Source organism: Rattus norvegicus, chromosome 20 (assembly GCF_021556685.1).
Source record: "Rattus norvegicus strain SHRSP/BbbUtx chromosome 20, alternate assembly SHRSP_T2T, whole genome shotgun sequence".
NCBI lineage: Eukaryota > Metazoa > Chordata > Mammalia > Rodentia > Muridae > Rattus > Rattus norvegicus.
The window spans coordinates 15,100,668-15,116,378 of NC_141553.1; the positions used below are offsets into that span (position 1 = coordinate 15,100,668).

The 15,711-nt window shown below is 41.6% G+C and overlaps 1 protein-coding gene across 6 annotated transcripts in view; it reads right to left on the reverse strand.

The window, feature by feature from the left end:
* Pcdh15 (protocadherin related 15) overlaps positions 1-15,711 on the reverse strand; it is an 827,095-nt gene that overhangs the window by 329,546 nt on the left and 481,838 nt on the right. For all 6 annotated transcript variants that reach the window (XM_087598371.1, XM_087598373.1, XM_087598372.1 and 3 more), the window contains one exon: positions 3,697-3,903. In XM_087598371.1, the coding sequence (XP_087454497.1) occupies positions 3,697-3,903 (207 nt within the window). The remainder of the gene's footprint in view (positions 1-3,696; positions 3,904-15,711) is intronic.

Genomic DNA, 15,711 nt, shown 5'->3' on the forward strand with positions numbered 1-15,711 from the left:
GAAATTAGCACAGTTAACATAAGGTCAGCATGCCCAACATGTAAATGCACAATAGTAAAAAAGAAGCATAAAGTACACTTAAACTAACAATATCGTCTGTAAGATATCCAATCATCTTCTCTCAGAACTTTGATATATCTGCGATAGAATTATATTTTATAAGTATCTACTTATGGGTACAAGATACCTTAAAATGTATTGATTAAATATCATAAAACATCAGCACTCATATATTGAATTGTTGGCGATTTACTATCCTTAAACAAGCCAATGAATAATATCTTGCAATAGAGAAATTCGACACTCAGCTTCTCCTGGCTCTGTCCCTTGAAGGATGGTGGTCTCCATGTGTTTGCTGCAAACCTTGTGCATCTCATGATGTTCTTACAGAAAGAACCATTTTTAAAACTATACTGGCAAGAATATATTATATAAGCAAGCATTTCATGTATGTGTAGACACTGATCTGTAAGAGATATAGACTGGTACAAGGACATACTACTTAGCAATTTTTCAGTTTTACAAAGATGCTCAGGATACATTTAAACCCTAGGTCCACACTGGGAATGATAGTTTAACTCAGCATGCTTGTATCTTATTTCCTAACATCTTGCCTCACTTTTTCTTGGTAGGAAGAAGAATGCAAATTTACCATCTGTAGGAGTAGATCCAGTTGGCTAGACCATTGGCTTGCCCTTACCATTAACTGTGTCTGAAGCAGCCCAAAGGAATCTACTCCTGCACTGAGCTCTGGCTTCTCTTGCTTGAGGCCAATCTCTCTTTATATTGGTAGCATCTGCTTGAGGTCACTCATGTCTATAGGTCTGATTAGACCCTGGCTCTGAGCTGGCTATTTTTAATAATTCTAGCCACTCTCAGAGCAATAGCTTACTGACTAGTAACGACTTCGATGGTAATTTGAAATAACACACACACACACACACACACACACACACGAAAAAATACATACACACACACACATATATATATATACATATATATATATAATAGATATTTAGAAACTGCTAGCAAAACTAATTTCTTGTTTAAAAAGATGCTTGGACTACAGGAACAAAAACGGAGAAGAGCCTTAGGGAAAGTCAATCCAGGGACAGGCCCAAATTGAGATCTATCTCAAGGGGAGGCCCCAAGGCCTGACACTATTTCTCATGCTATGATGTGCTTACAGACAGGAGCCTAACATGGCTGCCCTCCAAGAGGCCCAACAAGCAACTGACAGAGATAGATGCAGATGCTTACACCCAACCAATGGACAGAAGCTGAGTGACCCCTGTGGTTGAATTAGGGGAAAGCTGGAAGAGGCTGAGGAGGAGGGAGAACCTATAGGAAGACCAGCAGTCTCAACTAATCTGTACCCCTGAGATCTCTCAGATACTGAGCCACCAACCAGGAAGCAAATACCAGCTGATATGAGGCCCCTGACACATATACAGCAGAGGATGCCTGGTCTGGTCTCAGTGAGAGAAGATGCACCTAACCCTTGAGAAACTTGGGGCCCCAGGAAGTGGGGAGGTCTGGTAGGAAGAGGGTGGAGGTATGGGGACATCTTCTTGGAGACAGGGTTGAAAGTATGGGATGAGGAACAGTCAGGCAGTAGACCCGGGGGATAATGACTAGACTTTAAAAAAAAAAGGAGGAGGAGGAGGAGGGGGAGGGGGGGAAGGGGAAGAAGAAGAAGAAGAAGAAGAAGAAGAAGAAGAAGAAGAAGAAGAAGAAGAAGAAGAAGAAGAAGAAGAAGAAGAAGAAGAAGAAGAAGAAGAAGAAGAAGAAAACGACGACGACAAAAATGTATGGAAGAAAAGAACCAAATGATCCAGACAAATATCTATCTTCAAGCATACTAATATCTGTTTCGTGATTTATTTTTTTTGTTCCCATAAATGCAGACAAGCTCCCAACAGGGCTGGCTGCCTTGTCTTGCCTCAGTAGGAAAAAGGATTCACCTATCCCTGCAGAGACTTGGTGTGCCAGGGTGGGAGGAGACCCAGGGCAGGCTGCTGCCCTCTAGGAGGAGGAGGGGAGGGGTGATGGGGAGTCCCTGTGTGAGGGGAGTCTGGGAAGGGACCAGCATTTGGGATGTAAATAAATAAATTAATTAAAAAAAATAGAAGAAACAAACAGAAGTAGAAGAAGCGAAAATCTAGACCAGCATCAGAAAGATAAGTCTAGAGACCAAGAGCAGAAGAGAACACTTAGCAGGAAGGGGTGTGTGGAGGGAGGTTCAGGAGTTGTCAGTCTCCAAGGAACCTGACTGCAAGGACAAACCTCTGGTGCAATGAAAAATTTAAGGACAATCTGCAGCAGTGCCGCCCATTTAGACAAAAATGAGATCTTCACATGTGTCAGTTAAGAATTTAAAAAGTTAGCGCCAGGTGTGGTGGTATAGGGCTGTCATCCAGGGCTTGTGAGGTAGAAACAGGAGGAGGGAGGAGCTCAAAGTGGATTAGGGAATCAGGACAACTCTGGGGCCTCATGCCTCCTCAGGGCTATGCTGCACTCCCCAATTCTACCGATAACATGCTATCACTGTTAATATTATATTAGACTTTTGTCTACCAAGGTGTCACATTCATTTCTGCTATAAAATATGATGTCCTTGCTCTGCGTCTCCCTCCATAAGTTCCTAGAGGACTCGGGGTTGAGTGGCATGGATTTTCTGTCCAGTCTTCATATAAAAATCTCTGTGGCCAATGGAATAAATCACTCTCGTTTTTGCCTAGCTGGACTGTTTCCCACTCATAACAGCAGGGTCAATACTAGAAGACCAGAAGTCAGCCGTACGTGACCTGCAGAATGGAAACGTCACCAGCCACTAGCTGAACTATGCATGGGTCTATGACCGCCAAGCTGTCCTCTTTAATAACATGTCACCACAGTGGAAGAAAACTCCAAGATGCCACAGGGGACTGCTTTCAGAAATAGTTTTTCTTAAATAACGAACTCTTGGTGTTTGGTTTTACTTTTTTTGTTGTTTTTATTCATTTGTGTCTGTACGCTTGTGTGTGTCATACATGTGTGTGTAGATGTGGCATGTGTGAGTGGTGTGTGTAGGTGGAGTGCGTATGTGAGTGTTGCATGCGTGTAGTATGGAAATACACTGGCTTCTGTGTAGGGGTGGCATACATGAACACAGACCCAGGTATGGTTATGCAGCCACACACAGAGGACAGAGGTCAAAGTCTGTTACTTCTGCTACACCTGAGAGTAAAGGGTCTTTTGCTGGCCTGGGGATAAGTACTGGGTAGATTTCCTTTATGTGGGCACTCGGCATCTGATCGGAGGTCTTCCCAATTGCCAGGAAGCATGGCCTCCCCTTAGTCCTGCTTTCATGGTTTGATATCCCCTTTGTCATGCCATTATTTTTTTCCCCATCACACATCAGAACAGTTTTCGATCTATATTAACAGGAAAGATCACCCTGGTGCTTCGGTAAGCACCAAGAGAGTGACAATTCATTGGCTTTCTTGGACTGAACAGCTACATGATCAGCCATTAAACTAAACCCCCTTTAAGAAAATACCTCTGACGTGGAATTAGACTACAGCACTAAGATTCGCCACGCTGACTTTGCTCTTCCTTCGCTCTGGACTTTGTGTAGCCATTGCTCTGTGCTACTTAGCATAAACACAGATGGTGTTATCAACAGGTCGTTGCCGAGACAGCCGCGGAACTTACGTCTTCTATGTCTTTGTCCAGAGCTACAATTCTCAGAGGCGTGGTTAAGTTCAGGCTCTCAGAAATGGTGGCTCCCACTGGGGCAGATTCCAGAATGTACCCTTGATAGCTGGGCATTGTAAAGTATGGACTCTGATTATTTTCGTCCAGTATCTCGATGTGTAGACTAGCAAAGGCAGGCAGCGGGTGGCCATTGTCCTGTTCGGCCTGAAAAATTGAAGAAAAAGGAGCCATGAAGTCTTCCTAGGGAGCGACACTTTACATGACATAGGCTTGGCCTTTCTTTACCCTCAGGTCCATCCAGAGAGACAAACTGCTCTAAGGAGCATTGGAGAAACACAAGTGGAAAGCCTTTATTACTTAACCTCCTTTCTCCAAATCTAGTGTTCACTTCAGAAGGACAGCCACAAAAAATGATTGCTATTCTATATGCAGGAGAGAGGTAAGTGTACTGATACACGATTAGAAATACAGAAGGGGAATACGACTGGGTTGATGATAATTTGAGGATACAGAAAGAAGAGATACGTCACCAAAATAAGAACATGTGTACACATTTTCGTCTTTTCAGTCTTCTTATTCCCAACTGGAGATCGACTCCCAGCTGTGCTGTGAATGTGTATATACCCAAGGTCATAAATAAAAATCCTAACCCCAAAGTAGTAATGTGTATGGCTTTGGGGACTAGTGACCTGATAAAGGGACAGTGTCTATCAGTGAGATTTTTTTTTTTTGTCCTTAATAAAGAAGCCACAAGTGGCCACGAGGGGGCTGACCTGTCATCTCGGCACTACTAGAGAGACTCAGGAGGATGAGAGTTCTAGGACAGCCTCTGCAGTACAGAACCATCTCCAATCCCACAGAAACATTCCGAAGCTCTAGAAGAAACCTGGGCTTCTGCCAGCTCATAAGAGCACAGCGCACAAGTGCCAAATATGAGCGGATGCACCCTTGCCAGGATGAACCTGCCGGAACCTTGTCCTCAAACTCCGGAGGCCAGAACTGTGAGAGGTGCATGCCATTGGCAAGTCACAGGCACTATGCATTTTGTCCTGGCACAGACCCAAGTAACTGTTTTGCATAAATTAATAGATTAAAGCTACATTTATCATTCAGAAAGGGGCCTGGAATAAAAAAAAAATCCCAGCTCCAAGTGAAAGAAAATGTCACCATAATTTTTAACAGTTAAGTCGTCTCTAAGGAAATTTATCAGAAATACGTTACCCCAGTGTACTTGAATAAAACTGTACTAATTTACTAATGTCTATGTTTATTTTTCCATTTATTATTTTTTTTTCTTGACTCTTTCTGCTTCATGTCTGAAGGACATGGAGAGGTAGGAAGGAGGGAACAGCCTCTGAGCCCGCAGTCCACCGGAATCCATCTCGGCAATCAATGGAGTCACCGGTCACAGTCGTTGCCTTTATATCCCAAACCCAGGCTTCTAAAATAAGCTTTCACTTTGTTCTTCTCATTTAACATTTCCGCCATCAAATAAGAGAGCGGACCATAATCCCCACTGCCATTACGTTTAATGACGCCACACCAAGAACATTCCCAGAATGTGTTACTGTATGCGACTGCTGCTCGTATTTAAGATGAAGGTCATAATTACCAATGCTTTAATAATTAGGAAAAGGACAGAAAACTGTTACATAATGCACTGAGAAACCTCCATGCATTTTAACATATCTTGCCGTCCCTACTTTGATGTTTTTTTGCTTTGTCATCACCTAACTGTAGACTGCAAAATCATCCTCCGTGTAAGGTGCTCGAGCGCCACTCCTCAATGAAGGTGACCCGGAATCAACCTGGAGCTTCTTCACCCAGACGTGGGACATCACCCCTGACGTCATCGGGTCAGAGGTCACTGTGCTCTCTGGGATTGGGGTCGATTTGTGCTGAGCCATGGGTGTTCTAAATGGCTTCTGCGATGTCTTATGGAGACATGGGACATACCGACAAGGAAAGCAGATGTATAGTGCCCAACCGGGAAACAGAACCCCACTATAGAAACAAACACTGCAAACAGAGGGTTCCCACCGAGCTTCACGGCCTGCTGAAGGCAGGACTGCTCTGTGCTAGGTCCGTGGACGCTGAGCAGTTTACACACATAAGTTGTTCTGAACATGATTTCTTCCTCTCTGCTTGACCCTTCTTGTTCTAATAGCTACTAAGTACTATCCAGAGATATCAACAACGGCATGGCAATGTGCAAACTGTATAATCTATTTCTTCTCACCCAACAAACACATATATATTTTTTTATGCGTGTGTGCGGGGAGGGGAGGAGAGGAGGGAAGCAGTGTAATTCCATATTCAGATTGTTTCATTAGTTTTTACTACCATCTGTGAAGCCGGGAAAACATGTATTGTTTGCTTCAGGAAAACAAAGTGATTCAGTGGGAAGAAAACTAAACTCAAATTAGATTTTTCAGAACAACCGAATTCCGACTTTCCCAATAGCTTTGAAAAACATGAACAGATACTGATTGGTTGTAATAATGATTAATGATTTTGGAGACTAATGCACCCTCAGTTCTATTGGAAGCGCAGCAGATCCATGTCTAGCGATCTGTGTCCAAGTCCACATTTTTATTCTAATGCCATTTGATTCTTTAGATATAAAACTATATACACTTCTGCACTGGGGAAAACTAAGAACCTTAATTCATGTTCAGTGCCACATGGTATTTAAGATACAGTCAGATTGAGCTCAGATGTCTCTAGATGCATGAGAAACCACACAAGGACATTTACTGCAAGTTCTCTAAATTTACAGAACAATAATGAAAGGAAGATGGATGGGAGAAATCGGTCCAGGAAGTAATAGGAAGACAAACACTTCCTATTGAGTTAGATTTAAAATGTAGCATTGAAAGACAACAGTATTACACTGTGTTCTTTATTGGGCCCAAGTGTTCTGAGGACTCTGACTTCTGCTGTTCCGCAGCCATCAGAAAAAATGAGAGGTTTAAGAAAGAATAGCATTTAAAGCCATTGACTCTCATGAAATAATGCTATTAACATTGGTAAGTGTGTGGCTAGAAGCAGAAACGTGTATTTGGAAGCCAGATTTGGGGTGCTGTGTAAGTGTGAGGAACAGACACGAGTCCCGGCACCCATTTAGACAGCCAGGCAAAGTGTGGTGTATCTCAGATCTCAGCATGGGGAAAGGGAAGCAGGAAGGTGTCTAAGTTCTCTGCCTTGTTAGCACTCACTTCCAAATCAGGAAAGCCCAAGGTTCAGTGAGGGTCTTAAGTTCAAAATGGATAATGAGGATGGAAGAGGACATTGGATAATAATCTCTACCCTCAGTATGCACACACACGCACACACATACACACACACACACATACACACACACATAGATGCACACACACGCACACACACATACATATACACACGCATACACACATTCATACACACAGATACACACACAGACACACACAGACACACAAACAGACACAAACACATACACACACATACACACACACAGACACACGCACACACGCACACACATAGACACACAGACAGACACACACACACATATACACACAGACAGACACACACACAGACACATACACAGACACACACATACACACACACAGACACACGCATACACACACATGTACATATACACACATATACACACACATACACACACATACACACACAGACACACACGTACACACACAGAGATACACACATACACACACATGCACACACACACTCAGACACACACAGACACACACAGACACACACAGACACACACACAGACACACAGACACATACACACACACGCATACACACACACATACACACGCAGACACACATGTACATACACACATATACACACAGACACACACATACACACATATACACACACATACACACACATGTACATACACACACATATACACACATACACACACAGACATACACACACAGACACAGACACACACACACAGACATACACACACACAGACACATACACAGACACACACACATACACACAGACCCACACAATACACACACATGTACACACACATGTGCAGATACACACAGACACACAAGATCACACACATACATATGTATATATATATGCAAATGAGAATGCACACGAAACACACACGCAAATTAAAAACCCATGTTTGTAAAATGTATAAGTATCAGTTTTAGAGAAAAGAGTACGGCGAAACTGAAGTGAAAATTGCCTACGAGTTAGCCTCACATTATTTACATATCTCAAGGACAAGCTGCGGAAGGCATTCCAGGTATCAGTACGATAAGGAAATAGCTATAAGTTCTGGGATCCCTATATCCAAGAAATACAGAATAGCTTTCAGTCTTCTTTTTTAAGACCTCTTACTTTTGGCCCAGGGTGGCTCTGAGAAATCCTTCTTCCTCAGCCAGTAAATGGCTGGGGTCACAGGAACATGGTGGCACAAATAGTTTCCAACCTCTTTCCAAGCTGGCTACTGGGGAGTGACTTAACAAGTGGGTATGCTAAGAAGTAAGAGGGTAACATAAAAGAGCGTTTAAATATGTTCATAGAAAGAAAAATAGATCTTTTCCTAAGATTCTAAGGGGTATTTTTCTTTCATATTTATTTAGTGCCCATCAAAAGTTTTTCTTACAACTTTTCTGTTTCTTTCTTTTTTCTTATTTATGAGCAATTAAATGACTCACTAACCAGAAAGGGACTATATTAATAGCACCGACAAAAAATTGGCAAAGTGATAATTCTTCCCATAAAAATATGAGTTCCTTTTAACATTTCTAAACTAATTTTTTATTTTTATTAAAAACAGAACACAGATTTTTTTTATATTAATATATCCTGAGTATGCTTTCCCCTCCTTCTGGATCTACCTCCCTTTCTGTCTCTCCTTGGAAAACAAAAGGCTTCTATGGAATAAAAGTAAAATATAGTAAGTTAAAAAAAATCAGGACAAAACAACTAAACAGAAGGAAAATAACCCAGGAAAGGATAAGAAACAAGTAAGATACCAAAGCCCACTTGCTTGTATGTCCAATCACCAATTGTATGAAAAACACCCATAAGATTAGAATCTATAATGTATTCACAAAAGACCAGGAGGGAGGGAGGGAGGGAGGGAGGGAGAGAGAGACAGAGAGACAGAGAGACAGAGAGAGAGAGAGAGAGAGAGAGAGAGAGAGAGAGAGAGAGAGAGAGAGAGAGAGAGAGAGAGATCTGACCTAAGATGATGAGTTAAGTGACATCCAAAGATACTATTGGGTTGGCCATGGGGTCTACCCTTAAAAACAGTTTCTTTTCCCCAGTAAGACTCCCTTGTCGAAAACTCAATTTTCACTTGCAAGTGATTATTCACTGCAGCTTTCTTCTGGGTTAGGGAATGGGACATAAGTCCACTTCTACTTTCAGTCCTAGCACACCCTCTGCTACAGACACATGCCGACCCTCTGTATGCTGCCCCAGTCACTGTGAGCTCATGTGTGCTTCCGTTGTGCTGTGTTGGGAAGGCTCTGTTTCCTGATGTCCTCTACTCCCTCTGGCTCTTAAACTCTTTCAGCCTCTTCCACAGAGTTCCCTGAGCTTTGAGGATCGGGGATTGATAAAGACATCCCATTTAGTGTTGAGTGGTCCAAGGTCTCTCTTTCTGAATACTTTTCTGGCCATGGTCCTTGTCCTCTGCTACAGTAGAAAGTATCTCTGATGATGGCTGAGCGAGGGACTAATCTATGAGTGTAGAAGAATGACATTGGGAGCCATTTGATTTCTAACTTCTTTTAGTAGAACAGTAGTAGTTGATTTTCCTAGGTCCCCATGCTATCTAGTCTCAGGTCCTTGGTTATGCAGGCAGTGTTGGGTATGGGTGTCATCTCATGGAGTAAAAATTAGGTCAAATCAGTTTTGGTGGCTTATTCCCCCAAGCCTGGTGACACCATTGCACTATCATATCCTGCAGGCAAGACACCACCATTGACCAAAGGGTTGATGGGTTGTTATTTGCCTTTCTCTTTTGTTGACTTGTAGAGTCCTTTCCAAGACCAAGAAACACTTCAAAGGATAGTTCGTCCTCCCACAAAGACACTTGCTCAATCATGCCCACGACTGCTGTATTTATAAATAGCCAGAAATTAGAAACAACCTGCCCCTCAACAGATGGATGCGTCAATAAAATGCCCATTTGCACACTTGAAATATTACTCAGCTGTTAACAAGAATGAAACTAGGAAATTCCCAGGTACATGGGCGAAAAATAGGACAATAAAAAGTCATCTTGAGAGAGGTAATTCAGACTCAGAAATACAATTATCTGTGGACATTAGCAGTTAAGTCAAAGATAAGCAAGCTACAGACCATAGAACCATAGAGTAATGGAATTGTGTGTGTGTGTGCGCGCACGCGTGTGCGCATATGCGTCAGTGTAGGTAGATCTCCCTAGGAAAGGGAAACAGAATAGACAGTTGTAAATGGATGAAGAAAGAATCATTGGAACAGGACAATCAACTGGGGAGGGGCATGGAGGAGGGAACATAGGAAGAGGCCATTTAAGGAATAGTAAGGAAACCTAATACAGTAGAGGCTGCATAATATTTATCCATGTGAAGACAATCTAAATGAACTCTACAAATATCGGAGGAGGCAGAGCCCTAAGTGGACCTCTCCCGTCACCAAATGAAGATCCAAAAATCAGGATTTGTTCATACCTCATAGAACTAGTGGCTACAGGGGTCACATGGGAAACTCTAAACATCCTGGAAAGTTGCCGAGCCTGTTGGTTGCTTTCTACCAACTGACAACGAGGTCCTATTCCTGAGAATAATCCCTGTAGAATTCATTGAACGTGGAGAATAAACTGGTGTCTACCTAGTGCCTTTATCCTTACACTTTAATGTTCTTGGTGCCACAGAGTATTTCTGGGCACATTACAGAGCATATTCTTAATAATTTGGTCTTAGCACTCAAATTCAGCTCTTATCAGTCACCAATGGCATGACTCGACCCCATTATTCAAAATGATGTGTCTTTCAGTTCCTATTTTATGTGCCCTGGTGTCAGCATTTAATGCACTAATCACTGTGAGTCGTAACCTTCGGTCTTCTTTACCTGCTTTCTCACTGTCCACATTGGCTGGTGCACGAGTCAGTCAGGCCTTTGCTCCACCCTTTCTTTGTTTCTACCCCCTTACTGGTCTGCTCTCATCTGTCGGGTTGTAAGTGTTTACACCGTTTTTCATTTACATACTCATTTTCCTCTGAGTTCTGCAATGTACATCTCATGGTGCATTTCCCAGCGCTGCTTGGACATCCAATGGGTGTTTCAAGGGGAAACTTTACAAACATTAGTTTCCAGCCCAACCACAATCTAATGCCTCAATCAGTCCTTCCTACTTTGATGGCAGTTTCATAGTGACAGTTCTTGAAGCCAAGAAGCTTGAGATGATCTAACCCTCCACTTCCTCTCACTTCTCATGTCTAACTTACGAAGAAATCCAGTGACAGTTACCTTAAAACACAGTCAGAATGCAAGCACTTCCAACCATCCTTATGCCGCTGCTACCCTCTAAGGACCATTCAAACTTCTCAGCCTAGTTCTAGATGTGTCTGTTGGACATCCTCAAAATGGCAACACGATTTTGTTGAGTTGAAAATAACAAAGAACAGCTTTAGCTTTAATTCTTTCTTTCTTTCTTTCTTTCTTTCTTTCTTTCTTTCTTTCTTTCTTTCTCTTTCTTTCTTTCTTTCTCCCTTCATTCCTTCCCTTTCCTTCTTTCCTTTCTTCTTCTTCTTCTTCTTCTTCTTCTTCTTCTTCTTCTTCTTCTTCTTCTTCTTCCTCTTCCTCTTCCTCTTCCTCTTCCTCTTCCTCCTCCTCCTCCTCCTCCTCCTCCTCCTCTTCTTCTTCTTCTTCTTCTTCTTCTTCTTCTTCTCTCTCTCTTTCTCTCTCTCTCTCTCTCTCTCTCTCTCTCTCTCTCTTTCTCCCTCTCTCTCTCTTTAATGTGTGCATGTGTGGTCCCATGTTGACTATGAAATGAAGAGCTTGCTCATGCTAGGCAAGCACACAACCACAGAACTGTTCGTAGCCACATTTATATTTCTAATCTTCTCTGGTGAGTTCCAGATTGCCTCAGGCCCCACAAGATCTGAATACTGTGCTCTGTCTTGCTGTCCCTATGTGGTGCCACTGACATCCAACTATGCTGTTAAGTTAGATCCTTCTGGATCATTCCTCTTCTGAAATGCTCTTCTCATAGCTATTACATAGATATCTTTTGATATCTCATAGATATATCTTGACACATGGTCTATTTGATTATATAATTAATTAAAACACTGTTCTACTAGAATTCATTCTTTTTTTTACCTTTTTATAACACTTTGAGGCTCCTAAAATACTGCTCTAATTTACCATCTTGACATTTATTACAAAATTCTTGCCATAGAATACAACTTTCAGAGTCTGGTATGTTGACAAATGTATTTTTTCTCAGCACTTTAGAAGAGTTCAAGTCATTGCCAGTCCATGGACACACACACACGTACACACACACACACACACACACACACACACACACACACACACACATACAAACATAAAGACACACATGTATATGTAACTACCTGCATAATTATATGGATGTTATATTATATGTATACATATTATATTAATTACATTAATATATATATGTATATATATATATATTATACTTCTTCAGGTCTTGGTTAGACAGCCATGTGGCTGAGATATCGCAGGTATTATCTCTGAAATTTCTAGGAAACACATTTTCACTGATGATTTCATGGTCCTATAACTTTGATATCTTTCTACCCTCATCTACTAAGAAGCTCTCTGAGCCTTAGGTAGGCAGGGGTTATGTTATAGATGCATACACAGGGACTGGGCTCTCTGTTATCATGTGTTCTCTGCTTTTGGACCATTGTAGTTTTCTGTAATCTCCATCTATCACAAAGAGAGGCCTCTTTGGTGAGGGTTGACAGCTACACTCATCGGTGGGTATGAGGATATAAATTTAGAATGCAGTTGGTTATTGTGTTGATTTAGTAAAGTAGCAATAATAGGTTGTTTGCTAAAATTCATGTCTGCATTAGCCCAGGTAGTATATTCTACCTATCAAGTAGGCATGATTCTCTGCCTAGTAAGTAGGACTTAAGTCCAATTAGAGAGCTGTTGGTTACTGCCAAGACATGAGTGCCACTATGGCACCCTTACGGTTATTGTGCCATGCTGTTCTTGGTTGTGTTTCATAGGCATGACAGTTGGGTTGATCTATTGGTTGCTTCCCTCCTTCAGAATCTTGTATAACATCATCTGTATCAGGAGAGCTAGTCCTCCCTTAGGAAGGAGGCTTTCAAGTTAGAGTTGGCTCAGATACTACAGGTTTTGTGGTGGAAATACACAGCATCTTCCTTTATAGGAAGTTAACTTTAAACCTCTGGGAAGCAACCGAGGATAATAGCAATAGTATATATATATATATATATATATATATATATATATATATATATATATATATATATTTTTTTTTTTTTTTTGGTGGTTGAGAGGCTTTGATTCCCAAAAATTTGAAAGGTAGTTTGTTATGCCTGATGATTTGCACAAGCAGGTGTGTGAGTGTGTGAGTGTGTGTGTGCACGCGCGTGCATGTGCACATGCACAAGCATGTGTGTGTTCACACACTGACTTATATGTATTACATACAATAATAGATAAATAAATATTATGATTTCTTATGGATTTTTCAGCTCTCCCTAGAATTATCTAACCCTCTGTACTCCCTCTCCATTAGTATTGATATCCCTCCCCTCTGCCTGGATTTAAGTATCCCCTCCCACACACTTGTTTCTACCTATGTCCCATGCAAATTTCTTATATCCTGGTATTCTCTCTCATTTGAGTAATGTCTCCAATTTCAATTTAGGCTTAAATTTGGACATCTTGTAGGGATGGTTTAAAACAAACCTATGTTTCCCTGGTCAAAGACCATAATTATATTAATAACTAATTAATGGTCTATTGATTGTGAATACTTATAAAATTATTCTGCATTCAAGTCTATAGACTATCATTGAGTGGGCTAAAACTTAAAGGCCACATTAAGAAGTTTGGAAGCTAAGTTACTAGAAATCTTCTATAGCTCTCAAAATATATAACAGTACAAACAAAATACACAGAATTGTGTTGTGCACAGTAGAATTGATTTGTCTTCAAGGTCATAAATCCAAAGGAACTCTTTTCTCATAGGAATAAATATATTTCCGTTTGACAAAGAAAGATATCTTCACCACACAGAATTCAGGAAGCACACTCTTAGAAGGCCTTATATTATGACAGCATGATAAAATCAACAGACTTTCCAGCTAGGGATTATTTTTAATATAATGAAATACATTTTACTTTTGTTTCATCTCTTTGGAACTTATTACAATGGAAAAAGAACTCTTCAAAGGCCTTATGTTCTTTTCAATAATAAAATGATTTCCTTTTGTTTAGACTTTAGAATACAAGGATGCCAGCTATCTTCAACATTTTGAAGAAAATAGATGCGCTCACTCTTGGAAGGGTTATAGCTTTGGAAATGGTTTTATCCAACTTGAGGTAGTTCTGAATTTTTCCTCCCACTACTATGTCAGAGGAGCTCTGGGAAGTGGCTGTTACCATTCCAAAATAGCTTCAACTTTTACAAAACATCACCCAAGTGCCTTTTCTGAACTCATTGACAACAGCCCACTTAGCATTTTATGAATGTCGAAGACTATCAATGTAAAAACCCTTGATGCAAAAATGAACTCGGGAGATAGGCCACAGAGGTTATTAATAAATCTCTTCTTTGTTCTTGAGAAAAAAATGAAACAAAAGTTTTACTTGGCCTAGAGGCTTTCCACTATTTATTTTAGTATTTCTATGAAAAATTCAAGAGTTACCTGAAAAAATGCTGCTTTGGTACAATATAGTGGGTGATGGAGTAGGAAGTGGGTTCATGAGTAGGAAGTGGAGTGCGGGTCTTGGGGTGAATGTGGAGAGATGGGTGTGACTGTGAGAGAAGAGGAACAGGGGCAGGGGTAGCTCCTGTGAGGACTGGGTTGGAGATGGCCCTTGTGGGAGAACAGTAGGGACTGAGGTGATTCCTGTAGTAGAATACCATGGGGATGGGGTAGTTTATGTGAAGGATCAGAGTGAAAGCTAAGGTAGGGTAGTTCACGGAGGAAAGTGAGGTCAGAGCTTTTTAGAGCTCATACAGGGTGTAGAGAAGGGTCTTGAGTGGTTCATGTGGGGAATGGAGTCAGGCTGGTGAGGTTCTGGTAGGGATGAAGAGTAGGGGCTAAGGGTCTCATGTGGGGCATGGAATGGGGCTGAGGAAGTTTCTGTGGGTATGGAGCAGGGGTCGGGGTATTACAGTGTACCGAGTATGACTGGTGTGGTTCATGTGAGGCACGGAATAGGGACTATGGAAGCTCCTAAGGGCATGGAGTGAGGACTGGGAGGGTTCACGTGGGCATGGAGTGGGAGGTAGGGAGATTCACATCGGGCATGGAGTGGGGAATAGGTTGGAGTGTGGAGTGGGGGCTGGGTGGTTCCTGTGGATTGGGTAGAGTGGTTGGAGAGCTTTATCTAGAGCTGAGATGTTGCTGTCACCAGAACACCCCAGAGGACTTAGAACACTTGCTGTCTAGTCCTCAAAGGGACCTGTGCATGTAAAGAGGGCTTAACAAAATTAAGTTTCTATAAAGGGGCTGAATCAGTTTCCTCTCTGTTTCCGAGAAGTGGCGGGTCAACATGTGTGAAAGGCAAGCGACCAAGCACACTCTTGCCTCTGTATTATTTTGTCAACACACATTTGGGGAGCCTCTGCGTGCATCTCCCTCCTGGATGAGCAGTGGTACGAAATACACATGCCACACACTCATTCCTCTCACCAATACATAGAACCGGGAGGAGTCAATTATCCATTATCCTCTTACTTAGAATAATTAGGCATATGCCAGGTCAATATGAAAATATAAAAA